General features: G+C 37.7%; 1 protein-coding gene across 1 annotated transcript; it reads left to right on the top strand.

Moving 5' to 3' along the window:
• The first annotated feature begins 872 nt into the window (after positions 1-872).
• On the top strand, positions 873-4731 carry LOC118819122 (chymase-like). The gene is made up of 5 exons (XM_036586779.1): positions 873-971; positions 1193-1343; positions 1549-1687; positions 4148-4396; positions 4502-4731. The coding sequence occupies exons 1-5, from the start codon at positions 914-916 to the stop codon at positions 4655-4657; spliced, it is 753 nt and encodes a 250-aa protein (XP_036442672.1). The 5' UTR covers positions 873-913; the 3' UTR covers positions 4658-4731.
• Positions 4732-12991: the final 8260 nt, after the last annotated feature.

The raw sequence follows: 12991 nt of genomic DNA, 5'->3' as shown, positions 1-12991 counted from the left end.
AAATTGCTACATTGTTAATGCAAAATAAATTAATGATTAGTTACATTTACTGTGTGACCTGAAAAGCAGAGAAGTGTACTTTCAAAAGTTCCATTTGAATAATCTTTGGTTTGACTTTAGTTAACGATCATAAAGTCACAAATATTACTATTATTATTATTATTATTATTATTAGTAGTAGTAGTAGTAGTAGTATAAATACATTTTACAGATGAACTAAATATAATAATTGGTCCAACAAAGTGTTTAAATATTACATTTTGACTGTTTATTAAATAAGGCCTTTATTTGCATTATGTCTGTTTTTGTGTTTTGCAACAAGAAAAATGGACTTTAATACACATGACGTTTGCATAATTAAAATCACATCTGCATACAAAATACCACAAAATTGCAATAGATTTTTCTTTAATGACAATTACATATACAAACAAAATCCTAGGGTGCACTTATGCAGAAGTACCCCTCAGCAAACTGTGTGAACATCCCTGCGTGTAGTTTGTCTGAGCACTCTTGTGCAAGAGTTTAGACTTTTTGGCCAACCTGAAATTTGCCCAACTCTAGCACTGCAACCATGGGCGTAGCTAGAACTTTTAGAACAGGGTAGCCAGCTAAGAGAGATTGTGGCACACAGCTAGGAAAATGACCACCCCAGCCACCCCTTGGCTACGTCTCTGCCTACAACACATACAGAATTCGAAAGTCATTCAGTGGGTTGTGGGTTCTCAAGCAGAAGCCCTTAACCAAGCACCTATGTGTCAATGGTCTGCGGTTACAGAGGTCAGTAAGGTTTCCATTAGTTCTTCTCGTAAATACCACACATCAGACCATGACGCGAATGTTTGTAGTGAACTGAATTGCTATTTAAACTCCGCTTCGTCTTCGAGTAGTACAGTCACTCCTCTACAGCACCATGGCTCTCATCCCTCTACTTCTCCTGGCTGCTCTGCTGCCGTACCTGAGCCACTCTGGTAACGATCATCGAAACATAGTAACTTTCAGTGAATTACTCATAGTTTGATTTCAGTTATGGTTATTAGAATAATTCCACAGTTCTTGCATGCAGTTTTCAAATGCGTACATTATAGAATAAAATCATTCTGCTAGAAGTTGTTCCGACTGAGCTGAACGTTTAGAGACTTGTTCTTTCAGAAAGTATAATTCTAACTCCTCTGCCTTCTTTCTGTCTCAGCCAGTGTTAAAGTTGGTATAATAAATGGCACAGAGGCTAAACCTCATTCCAGACCCTACATGGTCTCCCTCCAGAAATATGGATCACACACCTGTGGTGGCTTCCTTGTGTCTACTCAATTCGTCATGACGGCTGCGCACTGCTGGAACGGGTAACAGTTACATTTACAGTGTTTTCTAGATGTAATCCAGAGGATCTTATTTACACCCTGGGGTAAAATGTATTTATTTTCAAATTTAGACTGTTCAAGTTTTTGCAGGTGCTTTAAAAGCTGGCTGTCTGAAAAAAATATCAACCACTTTTTGGAATCACCAAAAATTAATTCAGCTCAACATGTAAAATGTTTCTTTAAACAGGCGAGAGAAGCTCACAGCAGTGCTGGGTGCTCATGACTTGTTTAACAAAGCTGGCGTTGTCCGCATGGAGGTGGCATCTTACTACCCTCATCCCTCTTACAATTCTGTCACTATGGACTATGATATCCTGCTTTTAAAGGTAAGTAACTACATTAAATATCATAAATAGTAACTTTAAATGCTATTTAGGAGATCCCAAAGAGTTTTCATCTGCTAAAGAGTAGAGTTCTTAGTCCCAGTGAAATAAACACATACAAAATTAAAAAAATTAAAACAGACATCAAGGGACGGGGGTATTAACAGGCACACTTAAAAGCTTGTAAAATCTTGGTATGCCCACTTGCTATGTTAGAATTTTCACTGGAATGGAAAATTTCAAATGGAAATTTCAAACAAGATGATAGTGAGTAGGAAGTCAGTTTCAGCCTTGTCGTGTAGCCGTGATAAATAAGTTAAGGTTGGCTAACCTTAACTAAAGCTCAATGCTTACCTATTCGGCATCCAAATGCACCACCCACATTGACTCGCATTTTACTACATCTCTGGTCATGGAGCTTTTTAGGATGTTGGATGTTGGTGCTTTTTAGGACCCAGGATCCAGTGCATTTACTTGCTTGCATGGCTGCAGCACGCTGTGTTTGCTTGACATTTTGTATCATATTTGGCAACCCAGTGTGTCACAATGGTACTGGGAAATGAGCAGTGGGCAGGACCACAGGCCAAAACACAGACTTTCCACTGTGGAATACAAATTTTCTTTAATCTCTGAGAACATATCACGGTCATTACATTATTTAGTACAGTAAATATATTACATGTTGTTCCTTTAAGATGTTTTTTGAACATTTCAACATTGCTAGTCTTAAATTGTCCCATCCCCACTTTTTTGGAACATCGCTCTAGGCCTCGGTTTCAGAATAAGCATATATAAGGTCATTCTACAGATTTATACAATTTATTTATATTTTAAAATAAAACAATTTATTTTAAATAAAAGTTATTTTAAAAATTACACCTTCCTGAGCCATCAATTTAGCAATATTGGTTTTTAAATCAATCGTATAGAATTCCAATCACCGCAGAAGTGCTCGTCCTTGCAGTCATGTGTGAAGGGTGAGGTACGTTTTTCTGATATGTTAACTAACTTAACAACTTTCTAATGACAAAGAAAACAAATGCCAAATAAATATTATAACATATATAATGAAAGTTCCCCAGGAGTCATGTCACTGGTGTTACTGTGTAACAAAAAATCTCTTATTTTGAAAAATCACACTGATGACATCACTTCACTTCCTTTTACCTATTTTTGATGGATCTATGAAAAGCACATGGTGAGTCCACTGTGTCTTCTCAGTTATCAGAATTTTTTTCGCTTAGCTCATGATTTCATATGAAGCTTTTAGTTGAAGTCAATGGTGTGACCTACTTTATTCTTAGGTAATTGTGAAAAAATAGGATACAAATGGATTAAATTACATATTTTAGTGGATATTCCATGATTGATAACATGTGGTTTGATGCTCTGTAGCAGCCATTTTGTAAAATGTATTTTTCATTAAAAATGTCACTGGTGTTTCTGTCTCTGGTGTTACCCTTCTTATGTATAAGACCAATGATGATCAGTAACACCAGTGACTCCTATAGACACATAAAAAAGTGGACATTTCTGTAGAATGACCCATATATTTACAAAAAAAAGACAAACATTGATAACAAACATTAAATATCTGGTCTTTGTACTATTTTTTTAAATATAGGTCAAATCACTGCTTTCTGTTTTTATTTGCATTCTACATACTGTCCCGCCTTTTTTGAAGTGGGTTTTTAATTTAATTTAATACACCAGTAACTGCCCGGTTAGCTCAGTTGGTTAGAGCGCGGTGCTAATAACGGCAAGGTCACAGTTTTGATCCCCGTATGGGCCACAGACTTGCTTTTTGGGGCAGGAGGTTAGGGGACCAGCCCAGTGACCGGAAGGTCGCTGTTTCAATCAATACGTGACTGAGGTGTCCTTGAGCAAGGCACCTAACCCCCAACTGCTCCCTGGGCACTGTGGATAGGGCTGCCCATGAGTTAAATCAGGAGGTGAAATTTCCCCGTTGTGGGACTAATAAGGGTCACTTAATCTAATCTAATCTAATCTAACATTGTATTGTACTTTTAAATAAAAGGGACAGAATTGAAAGCTTAAGTAGCTTTAAATTAAAATACATGTGAAAAAAATGATAAGGAATTGGAAAGCAGAGACCAAATAATCTCATTGGCTATTGGCTATCTCAGTATCCACATCAGTACTTTGTCTCTTTTCAAAGGGGCAAAGGGGCTTAAATACATCCAATCCTGCCTCAACCCTTAACTTGACACAAATGGACAAATGTCTAAACTGCATGACAGTGAATAAACTGTAACTTGTACTCAAGAATAATTTATAGATTTTTTAGATGCACCTCTAAAATCTTAACTTTTTAACTGTTTAACATATTAACATTTTAACTGTTTAATACAGACCACCAGGGACGGAATAGGAAAGTAAAGCTTGACATCTATTACACTTTGTGGCCTTGTTGATAATTGTCAAATAATGATCTTGCCACAGTTGCATGGAACAGTCACAGTGGGACAAACTATCAGCCCCATCTCCATCCTTCAAAGTAACCAGGACATCCCGGCCAACACAATCTGCATTGCAACTGGATGGGGATATATAAGAACCCTTGGACCCTCAAGTAACCGTCTTCTGGAGACAAAAGTCCAAATTGTAGGCTACAGAGAGTGTAAGATCCTCTGGGGACAGTATGCAAGCCAACTGAAACTGTGTGCAGTTCATCCAGGGGGAGTCTGCTCGGTACGTAAAAAGCTGATCAGTGGTCATTCTGCTAGATTTACTTTTTACCAGATCCAACATACAAGATACAAGATAGTAATGTCTTAATGTGTGTGTTGTTAACAGGGAGACTCTGGGGGTCCTTTGGTGTGTGGGAATACTGCAGTGGGTATTTCTTCCTTCGTTCAGCCTGGTGGTTGTGACGTGCCAACATTGCCAAATGTTTTTGCCAAAATATCTGCATTTCTGCCCTGGATCAAGTCTATTGTTGGAAATGCGTAATCTGCATTTAACAAATGAACAAAACCAGAGCATCTGATTTCAGTTTGATCCCAATAAAAGCATTTCTCAAGCATGTTTCTCAAGCATGTTCTTTGCTGTCCTCTTGTACGAAAAATGGAGTAGGAGAAAAAATGGAGTATGTTTAAAACATATAAATAAATCTTTATGCAACAATGATTCAAAACGTGGATTAATAAAGGACTCAGCATACTGTATTATAATGGATAAGAGAACCAAAATTTCCAGGCTCTAAAAGATTGTCATGGTCTTTAAACAGCAGATTTTTCTATAACAGACAATATTTTTAAAAACCAGGGATAACTTAAAAGTCTATGATAATAATATAGTAAAAAATGTAATACCAGCATATAACTCACAAAAAACTCTAAGTTATATTAAAGATTTGCAGATTTAGGAGCTTCCTCTGTCCTATATATTTAGGAGAAATGGGAATGTGGGAAAACTACTCACTGAAATATTTGTAGGGAATTCTTTTTGGAGAAATGTAATTAGTCCAAAACAGAAGAGTCACTTCACTAGCAGATCAATATTTTGAATCGAATGTGGATTCGAAAATTCCAATCATTTTACAATTTACTATTATTAAATTTTAAAATTACTGTTATCAGATGTAAAATGGCATCATGAAAACGTCTTGATATGACCTTTTTTGCCTTTGTGGTCACCCTACTATACACCCCAGAATTCATTTTGCTACTGCTGTCAACAGTTACATCATCAATGAAGATAAGTAAGCCAGTGCCTATGGAAGACATACAGGCCAGGCCATAATACTCCCACCACCATGCTTTACAGATGAGGTGGTGTTCCTCCTGAAGAGTGTTTCTGATTTGTCGGACAGCTGTATGGGGGTTTCCTTCATTATGGTGGGAATTCTTCTGTCATTAGCTGTGGACGTCTTCCTTGACCTTCCAGTCCTATGTTTACTAAGATCACCTGTTCTCTCTTTCTTCATTTCTGACATATGTTTATAACAGTTGTATAGAGTCCCCAGAAGTCCCCAGACTTCTGCCCAGAAAGTAATAATATGAGTTACATATCCTGCTGTGATAACCACTATTTGCTGTTTTGAGTCTAAATACATTGAGTTATCCTCATGTTACTCATACTCATGTTTTATTCTCTGTGTAACTACAGCTGTTTAAAGTTATTTTGACAGTGTGGTGGCAGCGGCCCCATAGATCAAACTTCTTTATCAATCCTACAAGGAAAATTTGTCATTTTGCTGCCTTACTGTACCCAGTCTGGGAGCAACACAGCATCACCAGGAGGGCAGCGCCACCTGCGGCAGTGGGGTGTTAAGTGTCTTGTCCAGGGGCGCAAATAGGGATATTCAGTCAGTCCTGGGATTTAAACCCATGACATTCCGGTTGCTGGCTCAACACCCAGTTGAGTTGAATCATCTTCTCACAGTGGAAGGACTGGCAGAAACACCTGTGGATTTTTTCAGATCTGAAGCAAGAGTGAAGTGGATCTTCTCCTCTCTCTCAAAGATGAAAGTATTATTTTTCTGATGGAGGCAGTTTTGGTGGTCTACCAGGCCTTCTAAGGTAGTTTGGAGTTCCATTTTTTCAACTTTTTTTGAACTGCAGTTTTGGAAAGTCCTGTTATTTTTACTTATTTTTCTTTGGTATTCCCATTTTTAAGCAAGTGGATTATCTTATAGCTAATCTTTTTTAAAGGTATTTCCTTTAGCTATTTATGCATGTGTAGTACTATGATGCACAGAGTTAGCTTCTCTATAGCTTCTTATTTTTTTCATTTTTTGATAGAATTACTTAATTATCCACTGTATTGTTATGAATTTGAAAATACTCTGACTAATTAACAAGAAGGAAACTCTCACTGCAGCATAATATTCAAAGCATATTCCTCCCAGATACTGTAGCGGTAGAAGGCACACTGTATATCAACTGCAAAATGTTTTAAAAATGTTCAAACATTTACAATGTTTTAAATATTAGTTGGAGGAGAAAAAAACATTGCTTCATTATCAGGCTACTAGTAGTGCTCTGTAGGCGACCCGGCCCATCTTCAGTGATAGCAGAGAAGGCAAAAGTTCAGCAACCTCACTGCTGGGCTTTAGTTACATTTAGGGCATCACATGCTTTCAAAGAGGGGCTATAAGACAATTATTTATTATCACCCAACCTAATTATTTGGTGATACGAAGCTGAAGTCAGCTATTCACCAGCTTCTTGTTCAAATTTTCCCTTCCACCTTAAATGGTGCAGCAGTTACATTCTGGCACTTCAGACATCAATACTGCTGGACTATTTAAGGTGGAACAGGAAAGTTAGCTAGCTAGCTACCGAAACATTAGCATGCTATAAGATAGGATAGGATTTTTAATGCTTGTTATGAAGAAAATGACTATAATACATTGAAAAGACATTAAACTAAGATAATGTAGTGGTTATCATATTTTTTGTAACGGAGAAAATTCTCACATTTGTGGGTTTCTTTGGTCGCTCGCGCTGCCATCTTACCGTTTTTTTCTTTTTTTCTCATATCACTCTGTTTGAAGTGTGCCTCTGAAAAACCTCTGTTTGGAGGGCCATGTAGCCCTAACACTTCACCCTACCTCTCTATCTCAACAAAAACTGAGACACCCTAACCCTAAACGTGAACGCGCAAAATAGAGGGCTACGGGCTAAGTGGTAGGGGCAAGAGGTGAAATGGGACTGGGCCCAAAGCAAGATATAATTGAGTAAACATATTCATCAGCTTGCATGTTTTCACACCTTGCAAATTCCTCCAGGATGAACTGCACATCATCCTCGGAGTAATAGATATCCCCGGGATTAGATTCGCCCACTGATTCTTGCATGTTGTCTTGTCTACAATCTTGGTTTTTGTCTCCAAATGATGTTTACTTGAGCGTACATCGCTTCCTGTGCGTCGCCATCCAGCTGCAGGCCGAGTTGGCCAGGACATTGTCCTCTGTTTGAGGGATGGAGATCCAGTCGATAGTTTTGCTCTTTTTGGCAAAGTGTGACAGATGTGTAGCTTCACTCTTTCACTGTAACCCAAACTGCCTAGCACACTTAGCTAGCCTACCTAGTGACCGAACATTTTTACTCAATTAGCATTAGACAGTTTCCCTGTTTATAAGCATTAGAACCGCGATTGTACATCACAAGAGGTGGGAGAAAAAAAAACAGTACAATATTGCAGTATTTTAGGTTTATAAATAGTATTGAAGACTAAAGTGTGGATATTTTGTTATTTAATTATTAAAATTTTTAACATGTATTAAACCCATTACTAGACTAATAGATTACCATAAAGCATTTCTACCATAATCCACAAGACACCACAGTTTCTTTCCAGTCAATTTAAGGTGTCTATGAGTAATAATATTGGTAATAAAGTAAGAGTAGAAACAGAAAGCTTCTGGGAGAATAGGTTTCAATGCCTTGTTCAGGCAGGTATCTTACATGGCGAACATAATATGCAGTGGCAAACCGTGACTATTAAAGCTAGGCCTTCAGCTTGAACAATAAATGTCAAAACTCTGTTAACCCCTTAAATGGCCAAAGGTTTATTACACACTTCTATAACCTAAGAATAGCTCAGCTAGTTTGCATTGAAGTCCCTGTAGTTACTGAATAATAAGCATTAGTATGTAATAAGCCTGGGATTGTAAGAGGTTAAAACTTGAGGAAAAACCCACCTCTTCAGTAATGCTAATTTGTGTTCGCACCCCTATGGGATTCTAGTAGTTTGTTGGCACTAAACTGACAGTGGTTTGCCTGAAATGTTTTTGAACATTCTAGATTAATCACAGACATTTTAAGCTTCTAAAAGCTTATGACAGACATATTAGCATATGTTTTACATTTTAGCAGTTTCACAGTGATTCAGTAATGAGCTCTGTTCCAGTCACTGTTTTCCATTTCCAACAGCCCATTGATTAGGCTGTCGTTTGTATTCACAGTCAGTGATGCATCTAGGACTTTCAGAAGGTGTAAAGTGATGTGTTTTTCACATAAAATTGGTCCTTTTTGTTTCCACCCAGAACATAGCAATGAAACAAAAGTAGTACTGTAATACTTGCAAAGTTTAAATACAAGCAAAATTCTATTGAATAAATATGAAATAAAAATTACAGACTTGTATTTTTTAGTTTGCAGAAACCATTAGTCCTTCTCTGAAGGCCTAGAAGGCCCTGAGGGTTCCCCACTGGTAATATACCAATAAGAGTCGGTGGATGAAACCTCTAACAGTACATTCACATGCCTTTGTAAATTGCTTTGGATAAAAGCATTTTGAATATGCAAGATGAAAAATTACTTTGAAAATGCATCTGTAAAGCATTTGTAGAATTTTATACAATGTAAAACATGCCATAACTTTTGTGAATGCTCCTTTTATACCAAACACGATAGCATCACCTTATACTGATTCACCTGTTTACCTGTGGAAGGTTCTAGAACATGTGTCTTTGATCATTCCAGAAACTGGCATTTCATTTGATCATTCCAGAAACTTATATTGCCCCTGTCCAAACCTTCTTGAAATGTGTTGCAGGCGTCAAATTTGGGCTGACCTCATACCAACCTAATGATTTCTAGGAACTAAAAAGTACATGTCTGTAATGGTGACAAAGGAATCAACCAATCACATTTTGATTTCCAATAGCAGGACCAATTTTGTCTGGGGGAAAAAAAAAGTCACTCTAGGCCTTCTGGAAGTCCTAGATACGTCGATAACAGTGAAAATCAGTGGCAGCCTAATCAACAAAAAACAACAGTGGTAGCTTCATACCAGAGCGCTCACCTGATAGAGTCCGTGTGGAACTGCTACTAGGTAAAACATACGCTAATATTTCTGTCACAAGCTTCAAGTAAAACATGGAATGTTTTAAGAAGCTTCAAATGTCTGTGTTCCACGTAGAACGGCCAATAAATGATCACGCGAATCGCTATTAGCTTAGTGCTAACAAGCTACTAAAATCCCATAAGGGTGCTAGCAGATGTTAGCATTATCAGATTTTTTTTCCCTTCTGTTTTGAGCTTTATGGCTCAAAGTGAAAGCCTAGCTCAAGTAGACATGGCAAACCACTGACATTTATATACATAAATAGAAAAAGAGTCAGTAAAATATGAGCATGATCTCCAAAACAGTACTGAGGTTACTTATGCCACGAATTCATTATTCTGGATAAAGCACTTAAATGGTCTACCCCTGTAAATTGCATTGGAAATTGCAGTCATAGTCTGCAGTCTTTAAACAGAACTGTGGATGGGGGTGTTCGGACTTCACTTTCATGCAGATAGAACCTTTTTCTTTCTTTTTTGACAGATCATGAGCACGCAGCACTGCTGTAAGCTTCTGTCTGTTGGAAATACTCCTTAAAATTTCCTCTCCCTGACAGTGGGGGAAGTAGTCAAATAACTCTGAGCCATCAATTCAATTAATTATAAAGTGATTCCACCCCGTAATTAAGTGTATCGATTGATGTTTATCCAGACAACCAGCTCTTTAAAGTTACACTAAGTAAAATTTGTGCATTTGGAGACCTCTCTGGTGGAAATGTGTTATGAACAGTTTGTGAAATCAATTGTACTTTGACCCCTTCCACGAGTGGATGAATCTGACGTTTGCAAAGACACTGAATTATTTAAAGAGAACTTGGAGTTTTTCTAAGATGTAAGTGAATCATCTTCTTTTGTCATTGTATCTTCGGTATAATGTTGATTTTGAATTTGAGACCTGAATATCGGGCCAGACCTTTTTTCGGAGCCATTTATTACACCAACCCACCACCACCACCACATCAGTGTTACTGCAGTGCTGAGAATGATCCACCATCCAAATAGTACCTGCTCTGTGAGGGTCCATGGGGGTCCTGACTGCAGAAGAACAGGGTAAAAGAGGGCTAACAAAGTATGCAGAGAAACAGATGGACTACAGTCTGTAAATGTAGAACTAAAAAGTGCACCTATATAGTAAGTGGAGCTGATAAAATGGACAAAGCGTAGAAACAAGAAGTTTTAATGTTATGCCTGATTGATGTATACTGTACTATAATGTGGGCTTATGAAGATGTTAATTGCCCAAATAACAACAGTTATTTGTCATTTGGAAATAAAATGACAAATAAAAATGTAAATAAAACTTGTAAGATAGATATGAGCATTACACTGGAAGTAGGTATGTGTAGGTGACACTTACCAGAGTGGCTCAAGTACGGCAACTGAGCAGCCAGCAGAAGCAGAGGGATGAGAGTCATGGTACTGTAGCGAGGGAGACTGATCTCCTTGAAGAAGAAGAAGAAGAAGAGTTTAAATAGCAAGCTGTGGGGAAGATTCAGTTGCCCATTAACATAATTTGTCAGTTTGTTCTATGTCTTTTGCATAGAAAGGGAAACCAATGGAAAGCCTTCTAACCCCTGTGGTCGCAGTGAACTTGTACAGTCATTTTCAAAATTTTGAACACCCACAGTCTAGTTACAACCCTGGTTCTAAAAAGATGGGATGCTGTGCAATAAGTAAATAAAAACATAATGCAATGATGTACAAATCATTTAAATCCTATATTTCATTGAAAATAGTACAAAGACAATATATCAAATGTTGAAACTGAGAAATTTCGTTGTTTTTTGAAAAATATACGTCCATTTTGAATTTGATTCCAGCAACACATTTCAAAAAATGTGTTTCTGAAATCTCTGTATGTAAGGGACAAGGCTGAAAACCAATATTGGCTGGCTGTGATCTTCGGGCTCTCAGGTGACACTGAATTAAAAACAGACACAATTCTGTAGTGGAAATCACTGCATGGGCTCAGGAACACTTCTGAAAACCACTGTCTGTGAACACAGTTCATCACTGCAACAAATGCAAGTTAAAACTCTGCCATGCAAAGAAGAAACTATATATAAACAGGATCCAGAAATACCACCGCCTTCTCTGGGCCCAAACTCACTGGAAGTGGAAAAGTGTTCTGTGGTCCAACAAATCAAAATTTTAAATTCTTTTTGGGAATCATTGACACCATGTCCTTCGGTCTAAAGAGGACAGGGAGCATCCAGCTTGATATCAGCACACAGTTCAAAAGCCAGCATCCATGATGGTATGGGGATGCATTAGTGCACATGATATGGGTGACTTGCATATCTGTGAAGGCACCATTAATGCTGAACAACATATACATACTTCGGGGCAACGTTTGCTACCATTCAGATGACGTCTTTTTCAAAGAAGGCCTGGTATATTTCAGCAAGACAATGCAAACCACATTCTGCATGTATTACAACAGCATCAAAACATTTGGCGCATTATGAAACAAAAAAAAAAAAAAAAAAAAAAAGAAAAAGGGGACCCCGAACTGTTAAGTGGCTGAAATCCTATATCAAGCAAGAATGAGAAAACATTTCACTTTCAAAACTACAGCAGTTGCTCTCCTTAGTTCCCAAAAGCTTACAGTGTTGTCAAAAGAAGAGGTGATGTAACACAATGGTAAACATCCCCCTGTCCTCACTTTTTTTTAAAGGTGTTGCTGACATGAAATTTTAAATGGGCATATTTTTCAATATGTGTATGATTTCCAAAAGGAATGCCAAATTTTCATTTGTTAGACCACAGGACACTTTCACACTTCCAGTGTGAAAGTTTGGGCCCAGAGAAGGCGGCGACATTTCTAGTTCCTGTTTATATGTGGTTTCTTCTTTTCAAGACAGTTTTAACTTGCATTTGTGGATGTAGTGATGAACTGTTTTCACAGACAGTGGTTTTCAGAAGTGTTTCTGAGCCCATGCAGTGATTTCCACTAAAGAATCATGTCTGTTTTTAATGCAGTGGTCTTGTCTCTTTCAGAGATTACAGCAACACATTTTTGAAAAGTTCACAGTTCTAAAACTGAGAGTCCTGTATGACCTAGATACCTTTGTATTATTTTTATTCATTTTTAGCGTTCCATATGTAAACAAGTGTAAGCAAATTGTCAAAATAAAGAAATCTGCTTTGCCCTCTATGAAAATTTTCTATATCATTCTTATTGAGCTCTACCATTGGACAGTAAATACATGTTCAGATTCTGTTCCCCTCTCCCCCTGCCACCCCCACAAGTGTCCTCTGGCACTTGCCAGGCTGATATTGTAAGCATTCTGTTCTTAATATTGTGTCTGGTAAAATAACTGTTAAAATAAAAAATAAAGGTTTTTCAAAATCTAGATCATGAATGTGTTGATTGTTGTTTCATCTGGAGTGCTGGAACCTATCCCAGCAGTCACTGGAAGGAAGGCAGGAAACACCCTGGACATGTTACCAGTCCATCACAGGGCAGACATCACAAATACAGTGCTGT

Source organism: Colossoma macropomum, unplaced genomic scaffold (genome assembly GCF_904425465.1).
Source record: "Colossoma macropomum unplaced genomic scaffold, Colossoma_macropomum, whole genome shotgun sequence".
NCBI classification, from domain to species: domain Eukaryota; kingdom Metazoa; phylum Chordata; class Actinopteri; order Characiformes; family Serrasalmidae; genus Colossoma; species Colossoma macropomum.
The sequence above is the reverse complement of the archived record's forward strand: the minus strand, read 5'-3'. Positions and strand labels throughout refer to the sequence as shown.